At 31.9% G+C, this 26,767-nt stretch overlaps 4 protein-coding genes across 5 annotated transcripts; 1 reads left to right on the top strand and 3 right to left on the bottom strand.

The window, feature by feature from the left end:
* Positions 1-213: 213 nt before the first annotated feature.
* On the bottom strand, positions 214-3,844 carry LOC137806027 (protein MOS2). Of its 2 annotated transcripts, XM_068605905.2 has the most exons (3): positions 2,206-3,844; positions 1,930-2,011; positions 214-738 (listed from the first exon to the last, which is right to left on the bottom strand). In XM_068605905.2, the coding sequence occupies exon 1, from the start codon at positions 3,678-3,680 to the stop codon at positions 2,262-2,264; it is 1,419 nt and encodes a 472-aa protein (XP_068462006.1). In that variant the 5' UTR covers positions 3,681-3,844; the 3' UTR covers positions 214-738; positions 1,930-2,011; positions 2,206-2,261. The 2 variants fall into 2 exon arrangements, with proteins under 2 accessions (XP_068462006.1, XP_068462007.1); XM_068605906.2 differs by lacking the exon at positions 1,930-2,011 and having other exon boundaries at positions 2,206-3,840.
* Positions 3,845-8,142: 4,298 nt separating this feature from the next.
* On the bottom strand, positions 8,143-11,759 carry LOC137806026 (Ribosomal protein S5/Elongation factor G/III/V family protein). The gene has a single exon (XM_068605903.2). It carries the CDS (start codon positions 11,567-11,569, stop codon positions 8,489-8,491), a length of 3,081 nt encoding a protein of 1,026 aa, XP_068462004.2. The 5' UTR covers positions 11,570-11,759; the 3' UTR covers positions 8,143-8,488.
* A 5,401-nt stretch (positions 11,760-17,160) lies between these two features.
* TT16 (K-box region and MADS-box transcription factor family protein) lies at positions 17,161-22,457 on the top strand. Its single transcript, XM_068605655.2, has 7 exons — positions 17,161-17,669; positions 19,187-19,256; positions 19,356-19,520; positions 20,165-20,206; positions 20,330-20,371; positions 21,210-21,409; positions 22,314-22,457. Coding segments are annotated over exons 1-7 (708 nt in total). The 5' UTR covers positions 17,161-17,481; the 3' UTR covers positions 22,315-22,457.
* Positions 22,458-24,350: 1,893 nt separating this feature from the next.
* LOC137806028 (uncharacterized) lies at positions 24,351-25,562 on the bottom strand. The gene has a single exon (XM_068605907.2). It carries the CDS (start codon positions 25,443-25,445, stop codon positions 24,477-24,479), a length of 969 nt encoding a protein of 322 aa, XP_068462008.1. The 5' UTR covers positions 25,446-25,562; the 3' UTR covers positions 24,351-24,476.
* Between the last annotated feature and the right edge of the window lie 1,205 nt (positions 25,563-26,767).

The following is a 26,767-nucleotide window of genomic DNA, read 5'->3' as shown; positions in this document are numbered from 1 at the left end:
AAAAATTTCCAAAATAAATTTTTTGTTAAAATTTCATTTAAAAATCTTGACATTAATTGATTATTTAAGTAAAGAATGTTGCAAAATTTCAGACAAAGATTGATCGAGTTTTAGGTGGAATATTTGGTTGAAGACTTTACTTCATCTTCCTGAAAAATGCTATATTTTTCAACAAGAAAGATTATGCTGCATTCTCTAAAATCCAACCAAATGTTTGAATTTAAAACAAATATGCACTTTGCACTTTTTATTTATTTCAGAAACACAATGAATTACAGTTTTTACATATTTCAGAAACACAATGCTGCATTTCACCTTCCTTTTTTATCAGAGAACATTCCTTTGCAAGATTGTTTTGGAGGAACCGCATCTTTGCTTGTAATGTGGTATTTACTGACCCATTTGAACCACTACCTGTGTGGATGTAAGTGTGCTCATGTTCTATTGGTTACCCGAATTGGTAGGGCTATCTGCTCTGAAAATCCTCGAATTTTAAGCTTCAAACATCACTTGATAAGTTTCATAGGTTTCCCAGATAAGTTTCATAGGGCAAGATGACAACTTAGAGTCAAAACACAATAAAACAAGATAAGAATCTCTAATCATGCCACAGACCATTCAAATAACCAACTAAAGTAGTTGTTTCCATCCCCTGTTATCACTCAAAGCTGAATATTGATCTCTATCCTGTGCATTAAAGAGACTCGGACCAGCTTGAAGTCTCACTCAAATGACAACCTACAAAGTTCATGCTCTAATATCAGTCACATAATCCATAGCAATTCACACAATATTAATATAACATGAGATCATCAACCAACAACAAATTATTACACTGAACACACTCCTATCTTGAAACCCGTACTAGCAAGTAGAAAACCCAGTTCAGTATAAACAAAACCTACAACACGAGACAGAAGAACCCTACACTATTACTCAACAACCCAATTACCATGATTGTACAGTGTAACAGGCCTTGTGGAGGTTATTTCAGGACTAAAGAATAATAAAAAGGAATCAGCAAAAGAAAAGAGCATCAGTAAATCAGAAAAAGAAAAAAACAATAATGAGATGGAGGGAGAAAAAGAAAAATGGCCAGTGTTGGCTGCTTGAATCATTTTATAATTTTTTTGTTTTTCTCAAGTGTTCAAATTTTATTACTCTAACTTTAGTTCAACATCTTCCCTGATTTGAATTATGAAACTGAAATACTATTTCCTTAAATCATTGACTCATGCATAAATGATCATAAGTATTGTGACTTGAGCTACACCACAGAGGTATGATTTTATCTTCTCCCACACAAAAATGCACGCTCATGGATAAAAATTAACAAATAAAAAAAACTCTAAATCAAAGAAAACCTGCAACTAAACTTACATTGAAGACTTACCTATAAGGCTTAATGAAACTCATCAATCACAGAGTTAATAATATGTTAAACTAAAGCAGGAGTCACTGCAGAGCCAAACGGCATGCGGCTAGCTATATAGAATTATTTTTTTTTCGTGGAAGGGTTTATTTTTAAGGTTGATTGTGAAAGTTCAGTAAATAAATACAAAACACAATACATGTAATAAATTTTGATCATAGATGAGAAAATAACATCAAAAAGCCACGCCATGCAAGCACCAGCTTGATATCCACAAAGAGTTTGTTCCACATACAAAAAAAAAAAATATTGATATAAAAGGACAAGAAAACTTGCAACAAACAAATCCCAAATTCCCAATGGCATTTAATCCACGATAATCAAACAATGGATACAACAAACAGAGAAACCTCAACGGTTCTCACTAATCAGTTAGAATATACTATAACTGCAACTGAAATAAGTAATGCTTGTGCTGCAGCTTTTACAGATTGAGATAAATCAAACCGGAAGTAAACAGAGTTCATCAGAATTGTCCAAAATACAAGATGCCACACCTTTTTACGTGTTGGAAAGTTGCACATTGCCTATATCAATTCTTGGGAAGTATGGCGTCTGTTGGACAACTTCGCTTAATACCTATTGGTTTGCATAGAATATTATTGCATAGAGTAATACTGTTACAAAGCTACCTTGTATTCATATGGTATTAGTTCAATCAACATATGAAATGAAAGACAACATTTAAACCAAAAGCTTTAACTTTAAATGGATCCTTAAATTATCGTGAAGTATTAAAGAAGAAGAAAATCAAAGATTCCAAAGATGCATACTTGTAAATCAGTTGATCCCTATGGAAACCGACATATGCAGCATCAGATGCAACAGATCAATGTCCCAATAAGCTTGGGTCCCCCATATACTCCGCAATTTGTTCAAGCTTCACATTGAGCAGCTCATGGGTATCAGCATCCCTAACAATGGCCATTTCCCGGTCCAAATCTCTCTCCACCAGACTCCCAAATACACCCTTGTATTTACCAGCCAACACAAGCACAGGTCCCCCACGTTTCGGAATAGCCGTCTCCAGAAAATCTTGGGACACCCCTTGAACAATCTCCCTGCTTTCATCCATAGATACATCACAAGTGGTAGGCCCAACAACATCCAGAACCTCCCCCTTCTTCAAATACAATAGCCCTCCTTTCAAATCCCTGCTAATCACCCTCACCCGAATGTGACTAGTAAGCCAAGAAACCTTCCTATGATCCACCACTCTCCTCTCCTCTCTCCTACCACCATTCGTTCTCTTCTCAACCACATCCCTGCGACCCACCCCTTTCCTCTCCTCTCTCCGACTAACATCCACTCCATTCTCCTCCACCTCATCCCTCTCGTGCTTCCTCTTCGGCCCTCTATCCTCACGCTGAGTCTTCGACTCCTTCAATTTCCTCAGACACCTCTCTTCCTCCTTAGAACCCAATTCAGCAACATCGCCCACCTTCACCTTCACCTTCTCTCCACTCCTGGATAGCTCCAAAACAAGATAATCATCCCCAATCCTAGACACAACACTACCCTTCAGCCCAGCATCTCTTCCCCCAACAATCCTAACAACCTTCTCCTTCTTCTCATTCTTCTCCTTGTCCTTGTTGTCCTTGTCATTATTGCTACGAACCAGCGCAGCAGGAGCATCACCAACAAACCCCAATCCTTCCTTGGCAGTTCTCCGCTTGATCTCCACAACCTTCACGTCCTCCTTCGCGTTCTTCCCAATCCCCATCCCTTCCTTCCACCCGTACCCGGCCAGCAGCGCAGCGCCAAAACCCTCGACGGGGACATCCTTGAATTCGTCGAACCCGTTGTCCTCCGGTAGCCTCAGCAAGTCGTCCTTCAGCTTCTGCAGCATAGTGCTCTCTGCCGGAACGCGGCGCGGCGGAGGCGGCGGAAGTGCGGTACCATTGTTCTGCTCACTTTTTTTGTCGGCGCGGAGGTTGAGGCCGTAGGAGACGTCGGAGTCGGGTTGGTCGTCGGCGGCGTGGAGTTCGAATGTGAGGGCTTCGGATTCGGGGTCGGCGGTGGGGAGGTGGAGGTTCTTCATCTTTTTGAAGGGTTTCCATTGGTTTTGGATTGGTGGAATTAGGGTTTTGGGGGCGAGGGAGGGAGCGGGTTTGGAAGGATCGAATTCGGTGATGAGGTGTTTGGATCCAGCGGCGTCGTTTTGAGCTGCGGAAGTGTCGTCGAAGGAATTGACTGGTTTGGGCTTCGATTGGGGTTTCGACGAAGGGACAGAGAAAGAAAGTTTCATTCTTTCGCTTCTTCGTTCACGAATCAGATCGAATCGAGAAGAAGAGGAAGAAGAAGAAGAATGATGGAGTTGAAGTAATTAGGGTTCTTCTAAGGGAATTTTTGCTATTCACTCCTCTAAGATATCAAAATTCTAGTTTAGTCCCCAGACTAGCCACTCTTCTCAAACAATTATTCTAAAATGTAATATTTCCATTCTTTTGAATTTTTTTTAATTTAACTATAAATTATTTGATAAAAATTTTATTTATCCGAAATGGTAACATAATTTATATCTTAAATTATCTAATATTATTTTTCTACGTCATACATAATTAGTCTATAATTTGATGTTAAATTAAAATATTTTATCATCATTTAGTCTCTCGCATTAAAAATAGAAAACAGATTATAAAAAAACTAGAATTAACAGAAAAATGAAATTACAGTAAATAACAAAAAAAACAGAGCATAAATTAGATGAATATATTGCACGAAGATCTTGTCTTGAAAATAACCTAATATTAAGAAAATAGAAAAAGAGAAAGATAAACCAAACATATTAAACGGATACTATACATAAAAACATAACCACTTTAAAAACAAAATAATGGTTATTGAATATATATCATATACCTTTTATATGTTAATAGTATAAAAAATTAAATAAGTAAAGTCTTTTAAGCATTTATTCTGGAAAATGAATAATTAAGTATTTTGATATGTTTTATAAGTGGTTTTTATTGTTAGGTTAAAAAAATAAAGACTCAGCTTAAACAAGTGAAAACAATGAAATAAGATATTGTGATGATTAATTTGGGTTTTGAAATTTTCCACTCTTTCATAAATTTAAATATTTTTAATTCTATTCTTATTAATTTTTTATTTATTTATAGTTACTTCTAATTTTATATTTTTAATTGAATTATTTAAATTTTTTTCTTTAATTCTTGCTCCTTCGTGTTACACTTAGTTGTTTCCATGTATTAAAAAATATTGTATTTTGTTTTTAATATAAAATGGTATTGAAATTAATGTAAAATAATAAATGAATTTTATTGTTTATTAAAAACCTATTGGATACATATAGTGATAAGGGGACTATACTGGTTATTACCATCAGTGTAGATTATTAATCTTCTATTATTCAACATGTTTTCAGTAAAAAAAATAAAAATCACTTGTTATTTATCATTATATATTAATGATACAAAGTCACATTTCTTTAACATCCAGAAAAGGAGACAAATAAATATAATTAGTCACATGTGAAAAATTTAAATGTCAAAAATTCAATTGAAAATAATAAAAACTTTAGATATTGAATATACTATTTTTTTTAAAGATTAGTATTTAAGCAGATCCTATACTTAAATTTTTAAATTCTTCCATTTTCTTTCCTTTACTCTTTTGTTTTCTTTTTCTTTTGTTAAATTTTGTAATTTTTTTATCTTTCTAATTATATAGAAAATACTTTTGGATTGCTCCATCTTTAATTTACATAATCCAGAAAGAAAATACTTTTGTTTAGATGCCTGTAAAAGTCTATAATAGTTTTCAAAATTTTGTAGTATTATTTCAGGAATTTGTCTTATTTTATGTGCTTAGTAACAAAATTTGTTTTATTTCAATTAAACTTTAAAGTAGTTGAACTATTTCAAGAATTTGTCTCATTTTGTGGTGAACTAATTGAATATGAATAAAGGGTTTAATTCTTCTAACAATATTTTTTTTCTCCTAATCTTAACAGTAATTTTGGTAGAGTGATCTCATTAATGATTAATAAACTAAAGAATTAAATTAATCTAGATCAAAATGAATAATTTCTTAGAACTATTAGTTATGCAAAATAATTTTCATAAATAAAATTTGGATAACCTTTTCCTCCAGAGGAAGGCCCCTGCATCAATTAACTTTCTTGTGGTATTTGGAAGAACACTAGAACCATCTCCAAACTCTTCAATTTCCTCTTCTGTTTTAGGTACAAAGAAAGGATCAGAAAGTGCTTCCCAATGGCAAAGGACAAGAAGTGCATGCCAAACCCCACAAAGATTTTAAAGTACATAGAAATTGAATTTTGACAATACAATGCTATTATTTACTTGGGTAATTATATGGACAACTGAATTTTAGACATCATTTTCTATTAATCACCAACCACTTACAACACTATAAATTGAGATTTCTCGGCAAACATTTTTTACTTCTACAAAACCAAAATAATTCATGGAAGTTTCATCATGGTGGCAATGAAAAAGGATGCAGGTAATTATGGTGAGTGGTGGTGGAAGGAAGTGTGACAGTGAAAAGTACAAAAGGGAAAGAAAGATCATCAAGGGAAGGCAACAAAATGAGATTTTTTATTAGTTTGCTCTGTTTCCTCATAACCAACACAACTCGACCACCATATATCCCTTCATTATAAAACTACCCATCAGAACAGACATTGAATGAGAACAAAAGGCTTCAAGAAAGAAGACAGAACAAAGTATATATTGTGGAAACTCAAATGACAACTTTACGTAAATGAAAACAAACCCCCTATCTTAACAGGGAGTGCAACACCACATTATGGATTTTAGGGGTGTTTTGTAGGGTCATAAATCGGAGGTGAAAGTGTTATATTGCCTAAACATAGGGGGTACCAGTATAATTTCCTTTTTTTTTAATTCCATCTTAGATGGTATAATTTCAAAGTCGTCATTTTAGGTAAAAAAACATATAAATATATTCCAGAATTTCGAATTTCATATTATAAACATCCAAACAAATTGTTTATCAATTTAAATTCATTCAAAAAAATAAATTTCATCCTTAAAATTATTTATCCAAACACATTAAGAGAAGATGAAAATTTCTATAAAATAATGAATGTTAAAAGTATTATAGGTTTAAAGGTAAATCATTTGTAGTGTGATAAGTAATATACAAAGCCTTAATCAGATAACCAGATATAATAAGACTGTTAAACTTGAAATGGGCTTAACTCAACACCAATTGTTAGCTCATGAGATGAGGATTGTCCAAGCCTTTACAAGTTCTACTCTAACAATATCTACAGTCAATGTGAGATCTCAATGCAGCCCTCTCACACCCAAGATTGGGCATCTAGAGCATGGAGATTATAGGACTGGATTTTCATATTGCACAGGGAGGCACAAAGCCAAATAGAATTTTGGAAAATGAAGGATAACCCAAATATAGATCCATGATCTAATACATCTTCAATTTTAGTTGAGCCTAACTCAATAGAGTATTTCTCAGGCCTATATAAGCTCTACTATGATCATATCCCCATTGATGTGCGATCTCAATAAATACTAACAACCTATAACCAATATCTTAACATCACTCTCAAGTTTAAGCTAGTTATGAGTAGCAAACTCAAACGGAAAGTGAATGCAACCAAGGACCAAAACAACTCAGTCAATCATGCCAAATTACATAGAAAAATATCATACCCCTTGAATAACAACCATTAATTTAGCACAATTTTTTTCTGAAACCTTTATCAGAAACTCAAGACAGATCCAAAAAGCCTGATAGAATATGTAAAATTCATTGACTTTAGAGAAAGAGTTAAGTAAGTAGTCTGACTGAACTGTTTCATTATTATTTGATTTGATTATGAAGAAGTAATTTATAGAATACAGAGATAGAGTCCAAGCTCTAACTAACTGAAAGCTGTCACAACTAACTCAACAGCTGTCATAACTGACAGAGGTAGCTCTAAGCTATTCACTGGTATACATTACTTGCGGTGTAACCTATACAACATATACACTATCAGAAGAGAAGACAATCAACTGCAACCCAATTGAAAAGTTAGCTATGACTGAGAACAGAAGCTTGGAGAACAAATCTAAAATTGGAGAATGCACAAAAAAAATCTAACCAGCATATCCCAACACATTAGGACATATTTATAAATAAAAATCACAGTAAAAATAGATGGCTAAACTTACTGCTTTCTGCCGATTAATGTAGTACTCTTGTCGCATGACCTTCAAATCATAATCACCTAGAAAATAAAAAGAATCATCCAAAACACAAAACAAATTAATAAAATAAAATTGAATTTCTTCCCAATAGTTGAGTTGAGAAAATACCTTGTAAAATGTGTTGAGCTAGCTCCCAGCACAAATTTGAAACAGTCTGAAAAGGGAAGAAAATGATATGGCATTGGACCACAAACAGACCGATTATTTAGAAAATCTATTATAGGACTTAGTTTTAGTAATAATAATCCTTTGAACTTTTGAAATACATACAGCAGAAAGTCACTAACACTCTACTAGAGTAATTATTAGGTGTAAGTAATGCCCCCTTTATGAAAGTGTAGTTATCTTGGATTTGAATAGAAGAGTGGGCATCAGTAGAATAAAATTTCATAATAGACTAGGCTACAAAAAGTACCAACTTACCAAACACCAGACAAAAGAAAGAAAGTGAACTTTGAAAATATTGAAGAATTTAAATTGCAATGACTTGAAGATTCACATAGTATACAACTCAAATCACTCAATGCTACATTGCTAATTAGGTGATCTTTTAGACAGGAAAGTCTAAGCCTTTTCATAGGAAAAATCAATGGTATATGGCATTAGCTCGAAGATACAACAATTCTAGAATAAAAAGCATCTAGTAAATTAATTTTGTATGCACTCTTTGTACTTTTACATTAAGGGATCACAAATAGAATTATCAAGGCTACTAATAATCAATGCAAAATCCCATGGACTTGAGAAAATGGATGTAGGGAGGTCAAAATTTTAAAAGTACAACTTCATGTTCTCGTAACTGCTCGGGAGACCACTGTAATGAGAAGTCTCAGACTTTACGAGCCAGTGTCCTCTGCTTGGTTCCATGCTGCACAACCTTTTCCTCCACAGGAAGGCCCTTACGACGCCTGACTGCATCAATTAACTTTCTTGCAGTATTTGGAAGAACACTAGAACCATCTCCAAACTCTTCAATTTCCTCTTCTGTTTTAGGTACAAAGAAAGGATCCTCAGAAAGTGCTTCCCAGTGGCTAAGGACGAGAAGTGCACTCGCAGCACCAGAAGTCCACCTTCTAAGCTCATCCGGGAAACCAAAGCTCTCAGAAACAGGAACATATGCATGGACAGTGAAGAAAGGGGAACCTTCTTGCATCTCTTCCTTCAAAACTCGTGCCCGTCTTCGGGAAAGTACAGCATACATGGGACCCAAATATTCAGTAGGTGTATTCAATTCACAGAAGTACATTGCTTCTACAAGCCGTGGCTTATTCTGAAGCACAGCTGCTCTACATGCATCTTTGACAGTTGCTATTACCTGCCCTGCAAAAATGCCATACTGCTCAGATTGCTGGGATGTTTCAGACTCATCATTCTGCCCTGAAAATGGAGATATGCGAGCCTCAACAACAAATGCCAAACCCCACATAGGTTCCTCACACAAGGGTCCGGCTGAAGTGGCCAGTTGGAACCCAGATATTATACTACTCTCAAGGTGCTCAGCGTCCATGTACAAAGCTTGGTTTGCAGTTGAAGACTTTTCAGCAACTGAGTCACTGGTACTAGAATCGGTCACAAAACCCAACCTCTCTGATACATGAGAACAACCACGTATTAAAACAGAGCTATCCGTGCTTTCTGCTTTGATATCAGGAGTAAATAGTAGGTTAGGACCAATCTGCCTTGGTCCAAGTGCCCATATCCTCCTCAAAACCTTTAGCCACTTCAATTTACATTTCTCAGCATGGTCCTTGTCGTCTTCATTCCTGCTCAAAATGTCACCCTCCACTGCATCCAATATGCGTTTTTTTAGTACTTCAACTGGGCTTTCATTTTCAAGAATACTTGGTCTCTGGGTTTCCAAACTTTTTAATGTATGCCCCGAGTTTACTCCAATGATATCTGCAAGTAAATCAGAGCTTTCATCGAGCACCTTCGTCAGAGAAGGTAGAAGTTTCATCACCTGCACCCGAACAACACATCTTCCATTGGGTGTTGTTTTTTCAACATAATCTGATCTCCTGCTCAGAACTTTTAAATTTTCCATCACGTTCAATACCTCTCCCTCGATGGTTTCTTTGTAGGACACAAGAGGTGGAGAGACCTCCAAGCTTACCTTCGCAAACCTATCCTTCAAATCCTTTATGCACCTCTCAAGATGAACTTCTCCAGCAGCAGCAAGAACATGCTCTCCCCTAGAAGACACTGTGACCTCAACAAACGGATCTGCTCGATTCAGAAGCCTCAAACCCCTGAGCAACGCACCCACATCAGCAGGGTCGGATGGCTCAATTGCAACTCTCAAAGTCGGGGCAACTTGGAATGCCATACTCGAAAAAGGCCAACAATTCCTGGTGGAAGAAAGAGTAGCACTCTTCAATATATGCTGTCCAAGACCTGCAATGGCAACTATATTCCCTGCCTTGGCAGATGTCACAACTTTCAACCCTTGCCCCATCATCAAATACAACGATTTCAACTCAGCCTCCTGTATATGCTTCTGCGTCGACTCTCCTTTCAACGGATCATATAACGCAGAAAGCACAAAAACTCTCTGCCCCGCATGCAAAACCCCACTAAAAATCCTAGCAAAAGCCAGAAAACATTCATCGGAATCACCCTCCCCTTCATCACCATAACCATTGCCAACCTCCCCCCTCTGTCCGGGCAGCATCTTAACCGGCAGAGCAAACATCTTCGACACGAAAGCCACACAAGGAACCTCATCCCCACAGTCACACCCCTCCACCGCCTTCCTCGCCATCTCCGCCTTCTCCACCGCTTCCTCCTCCACCACATCCCCAACAACCTCCCTTTTCGGAATCAACCTCGATATCCGAAACGCCTGTGCCGCAACCGGGTCCGGCAGGCACCTCACCACCATCGACAAAACCGCGTCCGACAGTGGAAGCCACCGGCTCATAACAGCCTGCAGCACGACCTTCACATCCTTATTCTGCAGCTCGCGCGGTGGCACCGACAAACTAAACGACTTAATAACCTTCTCAACCAGCCCCTTGTCCCCTTCCAACGCCCCCTGATAAACCTGCCACAACGGTTCCAACACAAACTGAACAAACATAGGTTTCTTATTAGAACCAGCGCCTTTCTTCCCCACAATCATCTTCGTCTTAGGGTTAAAATACCTAGGTCCCCACAACGCTCTCAACAACGCATTCACACTCGCCCCAAGCTTGGACGCATATATCTCCGCAAACTCACGAATCCCAAACCCCCATCCGTCCAAGGCGCAAGCGAATATAACATTCCCTTTCTGCGGCTGAAAAACGTCCTCATTATCGTCGTAATCCTCCAGAGTCTCACCGGTGCTTTCGGTGGTTCCGGTGCCGGCGAGGAGAGAATCGACGTCGGAGAGATATTTTTCGGATTTGTAAGCGCTGACTATTCCGTTGACCTCGTGCACGATTCGCAATAGGCGCGTGTAGGCTTCAGAGGGAGTGAGTTTGAGTTCGGTGATCAAGCGATCGAGCTTGTTGAGGACGAGGCAGGGGGTGAGGCGCTCGATCCAGCATTGGCGGAGGACGGCGTGCGTCTGGATGTGGACGCCCTCCACGGCGTCGACCAGGAGGAGCGCGCCGTCGCTGAGGCGCGCCGCCGTGGAGACCTCGCTGCAGAAGTCGATGTGACCGGGGGAGTCGATGAGGTTCACGGCGTGGCCGCGGTAGCGGAGGAGGATGGAGGAGCTCTTCATGGTGATGGCGCGCCGCTGCTCCTCGTCGAGGTAGTCGAGGAAGCGGACGCGGCCGGCGAGCTTGGGGTGAACGACGCCGCCGCCCGCGGAGGCAATTAGGTGGTCGGCGAGGGTGGTCTTGCCGTGGTCGACGTGCGCGAGGATGCAGATGTTGCGGATTCGATCGCGGTCGCAATCGCCATCGGAACTTCCCTCCTCCATTTTCGAATCTGAAAACGCAGTGAAAGGGAGAAAAAACGTGGCAAAAAGCTTGGGTTTAACGCGCGTTTGGTCTGTAAGAACGATGAATCCAAACGTGCCGCCAATAGCTGATAAACCCTAGAAAGCAATTTCAAAGAGAAAGAAGAAGGACTACATATACATATCTTTCTTCAAACATACACTATTATGTTATTATATATCATCGTACAATAGATTATCTAATATCTTTTTAACTCAATTTCTCATATATCATTATTCATACTTTTATTTCTGATGTATATTTTATTTTATTTTATCTAACACCGTTTTTATTTTTATTTCTTTATTTAACATCATTTCAAAAATAAAAAAATAATTATAATAAATGAAAAAATTAATAATTTTAATTTTAAATATATTAAAAAATAAATATTTTTAATGTTTAAAATAGTTATTAATAAATAAATAAATGAGTTTTTTAAAAAATTAATAATAATAAATTAAAAATAATTAGTTTAATTTTTCTTTTAAGAATAAAAAAATAAAATATTAAACTCTACAAAAATATAAAAATTGAATCTACAAAACATAAAAGTTAAATCTATAAATATAAATTAGTATTTATTTTTATTATTATTATTGATGATTTAATCATGTTAATTTTTAGTAAAAAATACAATATATAATTATAAAAGTTGAATCTACAAAATATAGGACATAATTATTTAGTCGTCTTATATCTTATATCTTTTATCTTTTTCTTTTTCTTTTTTTTCAATCTTTTATCTTTATCTTATTTTGTTTTGTCTTTATTTTATATTTTTTTTTATGTTTTTAGTTATTATTTTTTTCTACCATTCTTTATTTATTTCTATTTTTTGTTTTTATTTTTATTGTTGTTATTTTTATTTTCTATATTTATTTATTTTTTGCATTTTTCTTCTTCTTATTTTTAAGCATTAAGTGTAGTATTTACATTAGTTTTTCAATATTATTTGTATCCACTACTAATTAATACTAATTGACTTTGGTTTTTTTATAATTATGTTGAAATTAATATTATTACATCATCAATAATAATAATAAAATACTATATTTTGTTTATAGATTCAACTTTTATGTTGTTGTAAGGTTTTATTTTTTATTTTTTTCATTCTTAAAAAGAATTAAACATTTTTAATTTATTACTCTTTTTTTTATTTTGTAAAAACTTATTTTTTTTATTCATTAATTATATTTCTAACTATTTTAAACATTAAAAATATTTATTTTTTAATACATTCAAAATTAAAATTATCAATTTTTTTAATTTAATAATTTTTTTTATTTTTTTTAAATAAAGCTAGATAGGGAAATAAAAACAAAAAGGTGTTAGATAGAGAAATAAATACAAAAGGATGTTAGATGGGAGAAATAAAAGAGTAAATAGTGTTATATGAGAAATTAAGTCTTTTTTATCATTTTTTTATATATAAATTATATTTAGTTATGGTTTTAATCATTTAAATTTAAAAATACATTATCTTAATTTGAACACATAAAATTGTTTTAAGAACTTCACTACCACGTTTAGGTTTCAAGAACAATAGATATATAGGAAGGGAAACAAAGAGAAAAAAAAAACATGGACAAAATGAAAAATATAATTATAATTTTTTTGACATATTTCTTTGGAATATTCTAGAAGATAATGATTTTAAAAGACTAGGATACTAAAAACAAGATAATTCTCGTACTTTGTATGGTGAAAGAATTTATAGATTCTTAGAAAAAAAATATTTCTTATAAGGGAGAGTTATTATTGATGACAAATGTTACTCGAAAGTCAAGTTGTTGAGCTTGAATAATCTAAAAAAATATTGTTAAGTTTTAGAAAATAAAATTTTATTTAATTGTGGGTAATTGTTATAACTATAAATTAGTAGAGAAGTTAGAGTTAACTATTATAATTTTAATATTTACAAAATATCAATCATACATTCTAGTAAAGTTGTTAGAGTTTACACTTTCTTAATATATTTATTTATCTTCTAATCTAGGATTTCAACATTGAATATATAGAAAGATAAAATAAGATCTAAAGAAAATATAAAGAGAAGATTCAAGTGAAAATGAAGTTGAAAACTCAAAAATAGAATCACTTAGCTTGATCAAGTAATAAGTGGAGAACACATAAAAACGGAGAGAGAGAATATAGCTCATTCTATTTTTTCTCTCAAGACATGAGAAGTAAGTGTGAGGAGAATAATGATATTTATTTTTAAGGCATCTAGAATTTGTAAAGGTTTAGGGGCAATAATATTAAAAACCTTCCTTGGATAATCGTGCAACACTACCCTGTTTAGAATACAAATTTGTATTCCACATTGTACAATCTGGAATGTAAATTTGTATTATAGATTGTGTAATTTTGAATGTAACTTTCTATTATGAATTTAAAAACACCTTCGGGATTGTATCATCTAGCATAAAACATTTTGAATTGTAAAACTCAAAAGGTAATTTTGGATATGAAAATACCTTCTGGATTGTACAAACCAGAATGCATCATGCCAAACAATACAATCTATGAGGTTTTTTAAATTCGAAATTAGATTTCGGATTATTCAATCCATAATGTTTTGTTTGTAAACATATTTTAGACAGTATAATCTAGAGCGTATTCTCAGATCCAGAAAAAATCTTGTGCAATCCAAAATACAAAATTTTATTTTGGATTATACAATTTGAAATACTTTTAGAAAGTTACATTCTAAATTGCACAATTTAGAATACAATTTTTATATTCTAAATTTTGCATATGGAATACAAATTTTATATTTCAGATTACTCAATTTAAAATACAAATGTGTATTTAGGAGTGTGTAGTGTTACATGAACATCCATGAAAAGTTTTTAAAAAACGTAAACTCTTCATCATCTGGTACATTATAACTCAAACAAAATTATGTCCCTAAAAAATCATGAAAATGAGTAACAAAGTCTATAACAATGTTATCTCATTTTCATTACAACACCACCAACATCGACAAGAAATTACTCAATCCCAAATGTTACAAAATTGAGTTTTAATCCCTCTTCAAATTACTAAAAACAAATAATTTTGTAGATTTTGATACATCTTTATCATGTACATGCAACAAACATGTTGGGACAAAGTTTGAGTTTTAAAATAAAGAATATATTTATAAAATTTTATAAACAATTATTATAGAAAAAAAATATTTTTTATATGCTAAATTAACTTATACAAAAATTTAAAAAAATTAAAACTATGTAAAACTACTTTTTACAAATTAAATTATATATAAAATAGTAATAATTATGTTAAAAAATATTTTTATTTTATTTTTTCTCACTCCAATATTTATGAAGAAAATGGTTGACATAAACAGAAAGTAACACCTTTATTCTGTTTTTTTTATCTCATATTTGAAGAAAAGGCGAAGAGAGAGAAAAAGTGTATTTTGGTACTAAGGATAATGTGTGATGTATTTTGGGTTTTCTTATGAAAAATAAACTCACCTTTCGTGTTTTCACAAAATCAATAACGTTATATGTCTACATCCATACCAGCTACATCACTCTATTAATAATTATTTTATTTATTAAATTTCAGTATTTAAATATCTGAATATATTACTAAAAAATTAAATTAAATTAAGTTAAACATTATCCAACTCTTAAATAAAATGACTTGTTTGTCTTAATTTTGTAAATTTGATAATGACATCTACACTAAACTATATTTAACTTAATATAACACTTATTTTTTTATCAATAATAATAATAAAATAATATGAAAAACTTAGGTTCAAACCCATTACAGAGAGAAAGTCTAAGAAATAGAATATATTTAATCAAACTTACAAGATTTAAGAGAGTTACCTACTTTTATGTTCCAAAACTGATTTCATAAGACAATTTTTTCCAACATCCTTTTATATTAATAATTTTATGAAGAACTTTAAAAAGTCTTATTATACTTAATTGTCACATACTATTTTAAAAATTAATGTTTGTGCTTATCATATAATAATTTTTTTTATAGAATATATTTTTTTTATACATAAACAATGATGATTTGCATAAACAATTGAACATTGTTACGTGTTTCATTGAAAAATTTAATTAAACAACCCTACTTAATCTAAAACCATTTTTATAACGTCCTTTCTTCCAAGACGAATTTAAATTTATGATGAAATTAAGGCTTGAGTTCAACACACATTTTATTCATCTCTTCCAATAAAGATTTAAATAAGAAAATATGAAAAGAAGTTTCATCGTCCTCCATGAAAATTAAAAATAGAACATTTTGTTTAAATTGATTGGAATCTTATTCCCAATATGCTCAATAATATCACACTATTTAGGGATTTAAATTAAGGATATTTAAAAAAAAATTAAAATATTTTTTAAGGAGAAAATAGTAATCAAACTCAAAACTCAGATAAGATAATATCTCAAAGATTAACTATAAGCATTAATCTTGATTGTTATCTGCTGCTATCTATGTTGAAGATGTGTATATGTTTTTTAATTGGGTTAGAACAACGTTAAATAATAATAAATTAAATATTATTTTATAGACTAAAAAAATTATAAATTAATTATTAATATTTGGTAATAAAAAAAACAATAAACATGTTATCTCAGCATATGCAAAGTGTGAGATCCTGAAAAGGGTATTAATTGGATACAGTGCTGTAATAATGCTTCTCCAACATCTAAATAAGTTGCAGAGGTAATAATAATATGATAAAAAAGGCACAACAAATATTAACCATACAAACAGTGATGCAGCAGAGTTGAATACACACAACAACACATTCTGAAAAATTGTTTTGATTTTTCAAAGGTGGTTGGTGTCTTGTGGGCACAGAGTAAGAGGCTCTTAATACTGGTACATGTGCCAATGAAGGTTGTGCACAGAAATTGTGATTCTTTGTCTTTTCTAAATTAGTCTTCTACCATTTATAGTAACCTTAATATTCTCACTTTTTTCCTTTTCTGGCAAACTTCAGATTTCACTTTAGTCCCAGGAATAACACTGGTTTAGTTTGCAACAACTCCTTCTCTCCACACTCATGAAATGACACCAGAGACCCTAGTTTTTTCACAATATTACCAAAACCCTTCAAATCAACACACCACCATCATCTTTTGCTTGGACCTGCTGCATGCAATAACAAAATTTTCACATAAACCACAATGACTCAAACTCATGTTCTTAGCAAGAGGATTAATATAAGAATATGTCTTTTTTTTCTGATACATAAGACTAGTGGTCGTGTTTAAACTTTTCCAAATTGCATGTTTAGCCACACATTCATTATGTCACCTACACAAAATGACAGTACCACCCTTGCTCTCTCTCTGCATTATCTTGCCATATACAAGAATGCTTTGTGGCAGTTTTGGACATCCATCTCTCAGAAATTGCCTTCATATTTCTTGGTATATATTAATAGCAAGCTAGTGTGATATTTCTCAAGCTCTAATTCCACAACTAAAGAAAGTTTTCCAAGGTACCAAGTTGTTGATTTCAACACTTCTTCTACTCCTCTTCCCACCTTCTCTCTCTCACCTTCTTATGAACATTTTCTTTAACTTTACAAGTAGCCCTAATAAAGCATTTTCTGCGTTTTTCAAACATGCACATCTTTCTTTTCTAGCCACTCACAGATTATATGCAGTCTAATCACTTACTTGTTGTTATTAGTAAAGTGGTATTACCCTTTTTTCTTTTTTCTTCTCTTAAAATCATTGCTTGTTTTCTGTTGAATTTGGAAGGTAAAAGAACTCAAAGGGTTGGTTTATATACACAGAAGTAAATTTGCTTTAACTTGTTTCTTTATGTGGTAATGTTGTGTAGAGGGATTGGAGGAGAAACTGAGGGTAGAAGGAAATTAAGGTAGGGTTTGTGAGAAATGGGACGTGGAAAGATTGAGATAAAGAGGATCGAGAACACCACCACAAGGCAAGTTACCTTCTCCAAAAGAAGAGGTGGCCTCATCAAGAAGACAAAGGAGCTTTCTGTGCTCTGTGATGCACAGATCGGAATCATCATCTTCTCCAGCACTGGGAAGATGTGGCAATGGTGCACTGAAGCCTTAAGGTGCATGCCTACTACCCCTTCATTTCACTTTTTCTCAGATCCCTCCATTACAAGAAATATCTATGTTAGTCTCTTTAAAAAATCAACACAAAGAACAAAAAGGACACTAAACTTTCTTTCAATTTCTGAAGTAAAATAAGGGTTTCTGTTTATTATATTAAAGCAAAAGCCAAAGAAACCTAGTCCTTTGTGTATGATGAATTTTTTTGAATACATCTTTAGAGTTGAGTTTTGTTTAAGGGTTCCCTAAAGTGTATATTATTTTTTCTGATAAAAAAAAGTTTTTGATTTGTTTATACACACAGCTTTCTGTTGTTAATTCTTCCAAAATGGCTTCCATTTCTGGCTAGTTTTGAGCATTAGTTCTGTTGATTTGTTTTCTTCTTAATTGCTTCTAAAACTTTTATTCTGTTGATCCTGAAGTAAAACAAGGGTTTCTAGTGATTTGTACACACATACAGTTTTCATGTGTTGATTCTTCCAAAAGGGTTTCGATCTGTGTTAGTTTTCAGCATCTCTTGTTGATTGATTTCTCTCCTCAAATGTAACTAACTCTGTGGTGTGTTAAGTGTCTCTTTATGTTGTGTGTGTGTGATGTGAGAGGAGGTTTTAGGTCGATATCATCTTAATTTCATTCTCAAACGTAAGGTTGACCCACTCAAGTGCCTTGGACTTTGCATGTTTCATGTCTGACATGGTGATTATAGATCTGATCAGTTCAAGCAATGATTTGTTTTCTCAGTGTGGCATGTGCTGGGTTATGGATTTCCTTTTCAACCACAATATACTTGTGATCTTCCCTTAAACTCTCTCTTCAACCCTCTAACTTTTCATGTCTGAATCATGCATTCATTTTTCTGGCTAAAAAAACCTATCACATTAATCAAAAACTCATCTTCTTGGCCTATTCAATGTATTCATCCACAACTAACTAGCTACTACTTTTACATTATTCGCACCAAACTCAGAGTTAACTAAAACTGTTTGATTTTTTTTATATTTTCACACCTAAATATTTGGAAGTAACATATCCAAGTAGGTTGAACTTATGGGTGTTTTCTGTTTGAGTGTATGGGTGTTCTTTGGTTGTTATTTTTGTGTGTGGTTGCTTTTGAGGCGATCATCCCTGGTTTTAAACTCTGGTGTTTCTCTTTTGTTTGATGTTTGTTTTGGATTTTTCAATTTAGGTGATGTTTTTAGATTAGTTGTTAGGTGTTAGTTTCTTTATATATTTGAATTTTTTTTTAATGTCACATTTGTTTATTTATTTATTGTTGTGATTTGTATAAGTATCTGATCATTTTGAAATATCCATATTTATTTATTTATTTTTGATAAAAAAAATTTATATCGAAGTAGGTTGAAACTTCATTTTTTAAGGGTTAAATCACACTTAAAATCTACTTAGTGTTAACAATGGTGATTATCACGATTTGATCTGATTTGATATTCTGAAAAATATGAAGGTTTTGCATCTATTACACTGTTTTAAACATGAAAAGTGTGTGATTGATCAGGATGGAGCAGATCATAGAGAGGTATCAGATAACAACAGGAGCTCGCATTGCAGAACGTGATCATCCCCGTGTATGAAACTCACCTGCTAAATTTTCGTTCATATTCTCATAAAATCAAAGAAAAAAAAAGTGTTATGAATAAATTTTGAAGGTTTGTATGCATTTGCAGGAAGAGTTTATCCATGACATGGCAATGCTGAGGCAAGAAACTCTTCGTCTTGAACTGGGAATTCAAAGGTATCTTGGAGAAGACATGGGGTGTTTGCAATATGAAGATTTGAACAAACTTGAACAAGAATTGGAGAATTCTGTCGCAAAGGTTCGAAATCGTCAGGTATGTGAATGCACTCTTCTTTTCAATGTGCCAATTGTTATATCTAATTTCGATAATCTAACGTCAATTACATTTTCAATTGGAGTAGTGATAATTTGACACCTAATATTCTAAATTATATCAATCTTATAAAAATATCGCTATCTCATAAGTAATTTAAAGGTGTAATTTGGAGCAAAGGAAAAATGGGATGTCAAAAAATCATTTTTCTTTCAATTGGTGTAAAAAAATTGAAGTAATAAGATTTTTGTCCCTTAAAAAATGCATTTAATAATGGATTACTTTTAGTGTTTTCTACAATTTTAATATCCCTTAAATATGTTTTTTTGTGCTTTTAATAAAAAAATCAAAAGTATTTAAGGAATAATCTTTGTAGAAAAGCAATTACATAAATTAACTTCACAAAATATTTACATAAAATTCTAATAAAATCCAACGTGATCCAAATAAACAAATTCTTAAAGACTAATCATTAAAATATCAAATTTGTTGTTTAGTTCATAGCTTTCTTTGGTGATCAAAATTATTTCAAAATCAGGAGAGTTGACACATTGAAACATGAAGAATTGTTTGTAATATAGGCAATTAATTTTTAATGGTTCCATCTCTGTCACCAATATTGTCTGACATGAGAATTCATGCAGAATGAGCTCTTGCAACAACAAATGGAGAATCTGAGAAGGAAGGTATAACACTCTTTCACATTCTTCATCTTACACATTAAAAACCCTACATATTAAAACAAAACATTATCCATATTTATTCATTATATCTTCTTAATTAATTCTATCTTCTTAATTATGATTCAGGAAAGGATCTTGGAAGAGGAAAACAATAATTTGTCCACTTGGGTAAGAATATAAAACTTACAAAACTAATATAAGCCCCATTTGAATTTAGTACAAAACTTTTATAAATGTCTGTGTGTGGTTATAAATGTTTGTATTGTTGATGTTGTTATGTAATCAGAATTAAAGTTTTTTTTTTATGTGTATATAAGTTTTTCTTGGACTTAGTTTATGTTTAGATAACTATTTTTAGAAGAGAAAAATAAAAAATAATACATTTTTTCTATAAACTAAATATATCTATATAGTAAAAATAAAATTTTAAAAAATGATATAAAATGTTTCTATAAATTAACCTTTTTTATCATAAAAATATATATAAATAAATAAAAAGGTACTTGTGATACCTCTAACCATCTACAAATAGTCAACTGTATATAAATGGGATCACAAAAATGTCCATTCAAAATAACCATAAACCTACAAACTTCTCTCTCACATTTAACCCGTGTAGTAGCAAACATATAGGTAGAAACAAAGTCATCGAAGATTGAATCTCTCGATACAACAGAAAAAGACTCAACGGAGATAAAAAAAAATATCATCTCCTTTATAAATCATTGTTTGACTCCATATCTACTACTTATAACTCTCATAAATCGTGATCTGGATGTGAAAAAAAAAAAAAAACTCTTTGCATTTACACTACAAACCTCCATTAGTTCACAAAACACCTTCATCCCTTCTATGAATTAACTTAAACATAATTAATTTTAACTTTAAGAACTCATTTTGTTTTTCTCTTATTGACATGTTTAGTTAAAAAGTTGGCATAATAAGAATAAAATAATATTAGATGATGTATATGTTGTTAACAAAAAGTTGGGAAGAATGGATTTAGGAACAGAGAGCAGTGTTGGAGTTTGAGAAGGCTAGAATGGAAGCAAGCAAAGGAATGAATGTGATGGATGAGTTTTCATTGTTTGAAGACCAACCTGCTGCTACCATCCTTCAACTTGCTTCCCCTGTGCTTCCACACTTTCACCCTTATCTTCAACTTGCACAACCCAATATCAACCCTCACCAAGATACCAATATATGGTATATATACATATATCTATCTCTTTATACTCTTTATATCTATCTCTTTATACATTCTCTTAAACAACACTCTATATACATATGCATGCATTAGTTTAGAAAATATGAGTTTCAGAATGTAGCATTCTCATGCTTAGTATAAGACATAAAACAAATATTCTCATGCATCATTTGTTTTTATGAATCTGTCACACAATGTTTTCTTCTCTTTACCAAGTAAAAGAGTAAGAACCTTGTAGTTTTAGTCATTTTATAAAAAAAATTGAAATTTTAGATAAAAAAAGAAAATTGTATATTAAAGTAAGGTATAAAAAAAAAATCCGTAGTTTTAGAAGAATGATATATTAACAACTTGCTCCATTATAGCATCTTTAATTAATTATATAAAAAAAGGTATTTTTGTTATTTCATAAAAAAATTGAAATTTTAGATAAATAAAGAAAATTGTATATGGAACAAAGTTGTTAAATATATATATATATTTTTTTAGTTTTATGGGATAATATTTTTTTTAGTTTTATGGGATAATGGAAGTTGTTGTTGCTTCTCATTTTCACCTTAATCTATCTATTTTTTTAATCTCTTTTAACAAGATAAATATAAGAATGTTCTTAATAAATGATAATATTTACCAAACATTGAACATAAATAAATTCTCAATAGTGTTTTCAGAAATATCATTCCTCCATAATTTAATCCACACAAATGAAATTAAATTAATGTGAATAATGTTGATCTCTAGTGTCTTCATGTGTGTTTGTACCATTTTCAGACTTTTTTATTTTATTTTCTTCATATGCATCATCACCTCTATCATTTTTCTCTTATTTTATTTTCTGAGTATATATTATATTAATTATATATCTTGATGAATATGATATGTGTGGTTTGTGATGACTTGCAGAGTAATTTATGGAGTGATTTCTTCAGGGAATGAAGAGGCTATAATTAATATTATCCTTGTAATAATATATAGATACATTTTCAACCCTCTTTCTTAAGGAATCATAGCTTGGAATTGACACTATAATTAATAACTTGTTACTCTCATTTTTTTTGTTTTATTTTCAATTAATTAAGTATGTACATCAAATTTAATTTTAGTTGTTTTGAGGATATGTGTTTATGGTAGAATAGAGATACTAGATCAATTGATTTAAATTGAAAGATGTAGGTGTCAACTAGTTGAAATATCATAGTTTTTTAATAATATATTTTTTAAATATATATATTATTCGTTTGAATGTTGAAATGACTTTAGTTATAATTTTCTCAAATATATAATTATATTTTTTTATAATTTAAAAAATAAAATAAATATTTAGATAATACTTTAACAGAAAATAATTTATGACTATAGATTAAATATTACCCTAAAGTTTTCTTTTTTACATTTTTAGAATTTTTTTTTGGAACATTACTTTCAAATAGATTCTAATTTAAAAAAAATTATTCCACAATGATAAAATTCAATATAAAAGATTTTAGAATAAATAATTTAAAAACTATATTTTTTGAAATCAAAACACATTCAAAAATATATTTTGTTCCAATGACTTCTAAAAATGTGTAATCAAAATGTCTTTTATTAATTTCGAAACGTTTCAAGAAATTTAAAATGTTAATTTTGTTTTTCAAGTGAGACTATGAGATGTAAGGAGAAATTAAGGAGGTGCCAAAAGCAATTTTTTTTTGTCTCTCTCCCATTAACCCTTAACTCCTTTTTTTTAAAGTTTTTTTTTCCATACAATAAACTTTTTTAAACAGATAAAAAAATTATTTTTTTATTTAATTACTGAAATAAATGAAAAAAATAGGAATATACCTAATCTAAATAAATAAATAAACTCTGTAGGTTGGATTGAATTGAACTGTTTTTAGAAAATTCCATTAGAATTGGGTTGGATGCATGGTTTTTCAAATCACATAATCTTCATATCTAACCTAGTTACATGAATATATAATAAAAAAAAATCATTTATCTTATACTTTACTCTATAATCATTAGTAAAAAAGAATTATTTAATTGTGGGTGGCCATAAAGTATTCCAAAAGTTTTGAAAATTAAACTTTTACCTTTAAGTATTATTTTATTGGTGAAATAAAATAGTAATCCCCCTCAAAATTTTGATTTTGGCTTCCTAACCTCTGCATCATTCTCACTCTACCCCATGATATTATACTAATCATCTATTTAGCTTTTCCAATTAAAAGTAGAGAACAATTAATTTTAATATGTAAAAAAATTAAATGAAATATCTTTTCAAGGTAAAAAACAAGTTGTTGCAAGTCATTTTCTTTCTTTACTTTTTGTGTCTATGTAATTGGGTCTCAGAATTTCTTTACAAATTAAAAGATGTCTACAATGTCAAAAGATCATTTAGCATTTTTCATCAACAAGATTTTTGTGAATGATGATATGTTCAGAACCTTGTATTAAATTATAATTGATTTTTTTAAAAAATAATGGCATGATAAAGTAATTTTAAAATTATATAGTAAATTACAAGAAAATCATTAAATAGAAATCAATCTTATATATTGAGAAAATTAGATATTATTTTAGAGACTAAAAAAATTATTGGTATCTAAATTAATTTCTTGATAAATAATCTCTAAATTAGTATTAAATTAGTATCAATAATAGAAAATAATTTAGATACCAATAATTATTTTAGTCTCTAAGATAGTATATAATTTAGTTCATATAAAAATTAATAACTTTTTATTATAAAATTGGTTTTTAATTAATAATTTTTTTTTTATATCAAAGTAATATTTTTTTCATTATTTTCATGATAGAATTTTACTTTTTTTGGTGTGAATATTAATATCACTCTTATCAGTTGGACCAACTTTTACTGGTTTAGTGCAGTGGGGTAGTAGTTTAATTTTCTTTTTCATTTCAATGCACTATAATATCCAAATTGTGGGTGTGAAATGGACAAGCAAAGAAGAACTAAATGAAGAACAATAGCACAGGATTGCAAATAGCATGTTCTTTACAACAAAACTAAACTATTGATTCACTTCACAAAATCCATTGTTTTTCACAATTGCTTTTTCTTCATACTCTTTGCAATGGTGACAACATCCATCTAAATTTTTCTGCTACACAAGCCATTGAGTAAATTTGACTGCATGCCTCTTTGAGGACATGGAGAAAAATCAAAAGAAATATGCCTCCAAAAGCAGCAACTCTCAGCACCAATCTTTCTGGTGGTGAGTTCACTGTCAGATAAACACAATCCACAGTTATCAAGATCCAGCTAAACTTTTCCATCAACACTCTGATGAACAGCAATTTTCCTGCATAATTTTCCCCTGAGATTTTGCATATGATCCTCAAACACAACACCCCCACAACAAAAAAAGTGGTCATTGACCAACCCCTGTACCTCACCAGCTTCCCTCCCACAACCAAGGCCTCTTTCCTGCACACACAAGAGGCACACTCACCTGAAAATGTTGAGGACATGAGTGCATCAAAGCCTGTGTAATAAGGCAGCACAACAGAATCCAGATACAAGCTTGCATGCAAAATGCCAGACACTGTTGAAGCCACAAAAATAGTGTACTTGAAGTCCTTATCAGCTCCACTGTCAAAGGACAAGGCAGAAATCAGAACCATCAGAAGAATTGCAGGGCCAAGGCAAGAGAGTGGGAATATTGTGTTGATTTGAGGACCCTTTGCAAAGGCCAAGATTATGATTGGGAGGGACACTGGCCCAGAGGGCAAAAGGAATCTCTTTGATTGACTCAAAAAGATTCTCCCTCTTCCACCACTCATCATGTCCATTATCACTGTGACAAGAGTGAGCAAGTAAGAAGCTGTGGTGAAGAGAAGCACCAAGATATCAACAAGAAGAGGATAGTTTGAAGGGTATGTTTTGTCACAGAAATAATGGTAAGGGCAGTGGATAGTGTCCAAGGTTTCCTCCACTTGCCAACTGATGCACTTGAACAATGTGGCATGAACTTGTTCTTGGTCCCATTCCAATGTTGGGTATGTTGGGAGCCAGAAGAACATGTTCATTATATGGTTGTGTTGGTAAATTAAAGTTTGATCTTATAAATAAGAACCTTGTGGATAATTTTTTTTGTTGGTTGGGGTACTCAACTTCAAGATGAAGTGGATGAAGAAAGACCAACTAATCAAAATTCCATCTTGCAGTTAAAACAACACTGTAGCCTCATTTATTTACTTTGTTTATGCAGTTTCCTCTGTCAATTGCCTTTCAGAGAGGAGTTCAGTTCCTGTCTGAAGCATACCAAGTGTTGAATGTAAGCAAATTTTTTGAGGGTGTTGTTGAATTTTGAAGTGAAGAAATGGTGTTAAGATTAAGGCAACGTGAGTCCAAAGGAAAAGGGATTTTGTTTGGTGAGTGATGAACATTTATTGATTGCATGATGTGCTGCCAAACTGATAGTATCATCAGCTATGTACAAACAAAAACTGGTATACCAACAGCACCTCATATCGCAGAATTTGTACCTGTTCGTTCGAGATCTCACATATACTAGAGATTAAGATATTTTATAATATATATGTAGGTAGAAATCTCACCTTATAAACCAGTTTTATGAGGTTAAGTTAGATTTAAAATTTACTTCTTAATATGATATCAGAGTTATTTCAAGCCTATTCTAAAGATTGTTTGTTGGATTTATTAGACCACCCACTATCGGACCAGACCATCTACCGTATGTAATTCCACACACGAGTTAATAGTCTCGGTGTTATGTTTGTGTTTCTTTGTTTGTCGTGTGAAACCAATTGAAGTTAATAATGAAATTTAGTGTTTTTACTAATCTTGGAGAAATGCAATTTGGTATGTGAATTAATGCTTTCACCTTCTTCTTTAAGACAAGGTTAACTTGTCGTTTTCTTGCAACAAAAGTGAAATTGAAAAGATCTTCACCAAAAGAAAAGAAGAAACAATTTAATAATGCATTACTGCAACTTTTCATACATTTTCATTCATCAATTGCAATTCTTTAGAAGAGGATCTCATGTTTTCATCTCATGTGTAACTTTATTCTTAGCACTTTTCTATACTTTTTTATATCATATATTTTACATTATTTCAAGCACTTTTCAGTAAAAGATTCATTTTCGTCAACAACGAAAGGCAACAAGAACACAACATTTTGTTGTATTATTCTTTTCACACATGCATAAGAGAAGAGAAGGAATAAATTTGCTAAAATATTTGTTTAGGTTATCAATTAAAGAATTTTACTTTGTAGAAGTATATATTATAAGCTTGGTAATATAGACACTTATATAGAGACACACAGAAAAAAATTATAATTTTTAAAATATAAAATACGGTAACACGGATTTATATATTATAT

This window comes from Phaseolus vulgaris, chromosome 3 (assembly GCF_051622355.1).
Source record: "Phaseolus vulgaris cultivar YP4 chromosome 3, ASM5162235v1, whole genome shotgun sequence".
NCBI lineage: Eukaryota > Viridiplantae > Streptophyta > Magnoliopsida > Fabales > Fabaceae > Phaseolus > Phaseolus vulgaris.
This window is presented reverse-complemented; position numbering and strand designations above follow the sequence as displayed.

Bases quoted from the DNA above. Each gene is read 5' to 3' on its own strand.
- LOC137806028 (XM_068605907.2), bottom strand. From the start codon at position 25,445: ATGAACATGTTCTTCTGGCTCCCAACATACCCAACATTGGAATGGGAC.
- LOC137806026 (XM_068605903.2), bottom strand. From the start codon at position 11,569: ATGGAGGAGGGAAGTTCCGATGGCGATTGCGACCGCGATCGAATCCGC.
- TT16 (XM_068605655.2), top strand. From the start codon at position 17,482: ATGGGACGTGGAAAGATTGAGATAAAGAGGATCGAGAACACCACCACA. The intron at 17,670-19,186 runs GTGCATGCCTAC...GTGATTGATCAG, and splicing joins TGGTGCACTGAAGCCTTAAG to GATGGAGCAGATCATAGAGA. The intron at 20,372-21,209 runs GTAAGAATATAA...GAATGGATTTAG, and splicing joins ACAATAATTTGTCCACTTGG to GAACAGAGAGCAGTGTTGGA.
- LOC137806027 (XM_068605905.2), bottom strand. From the start codon at position 3,680: ATGAAACTTTCTTTCTCTGTCCCTTCGTCGAAACCCCAATCGAAGCCC.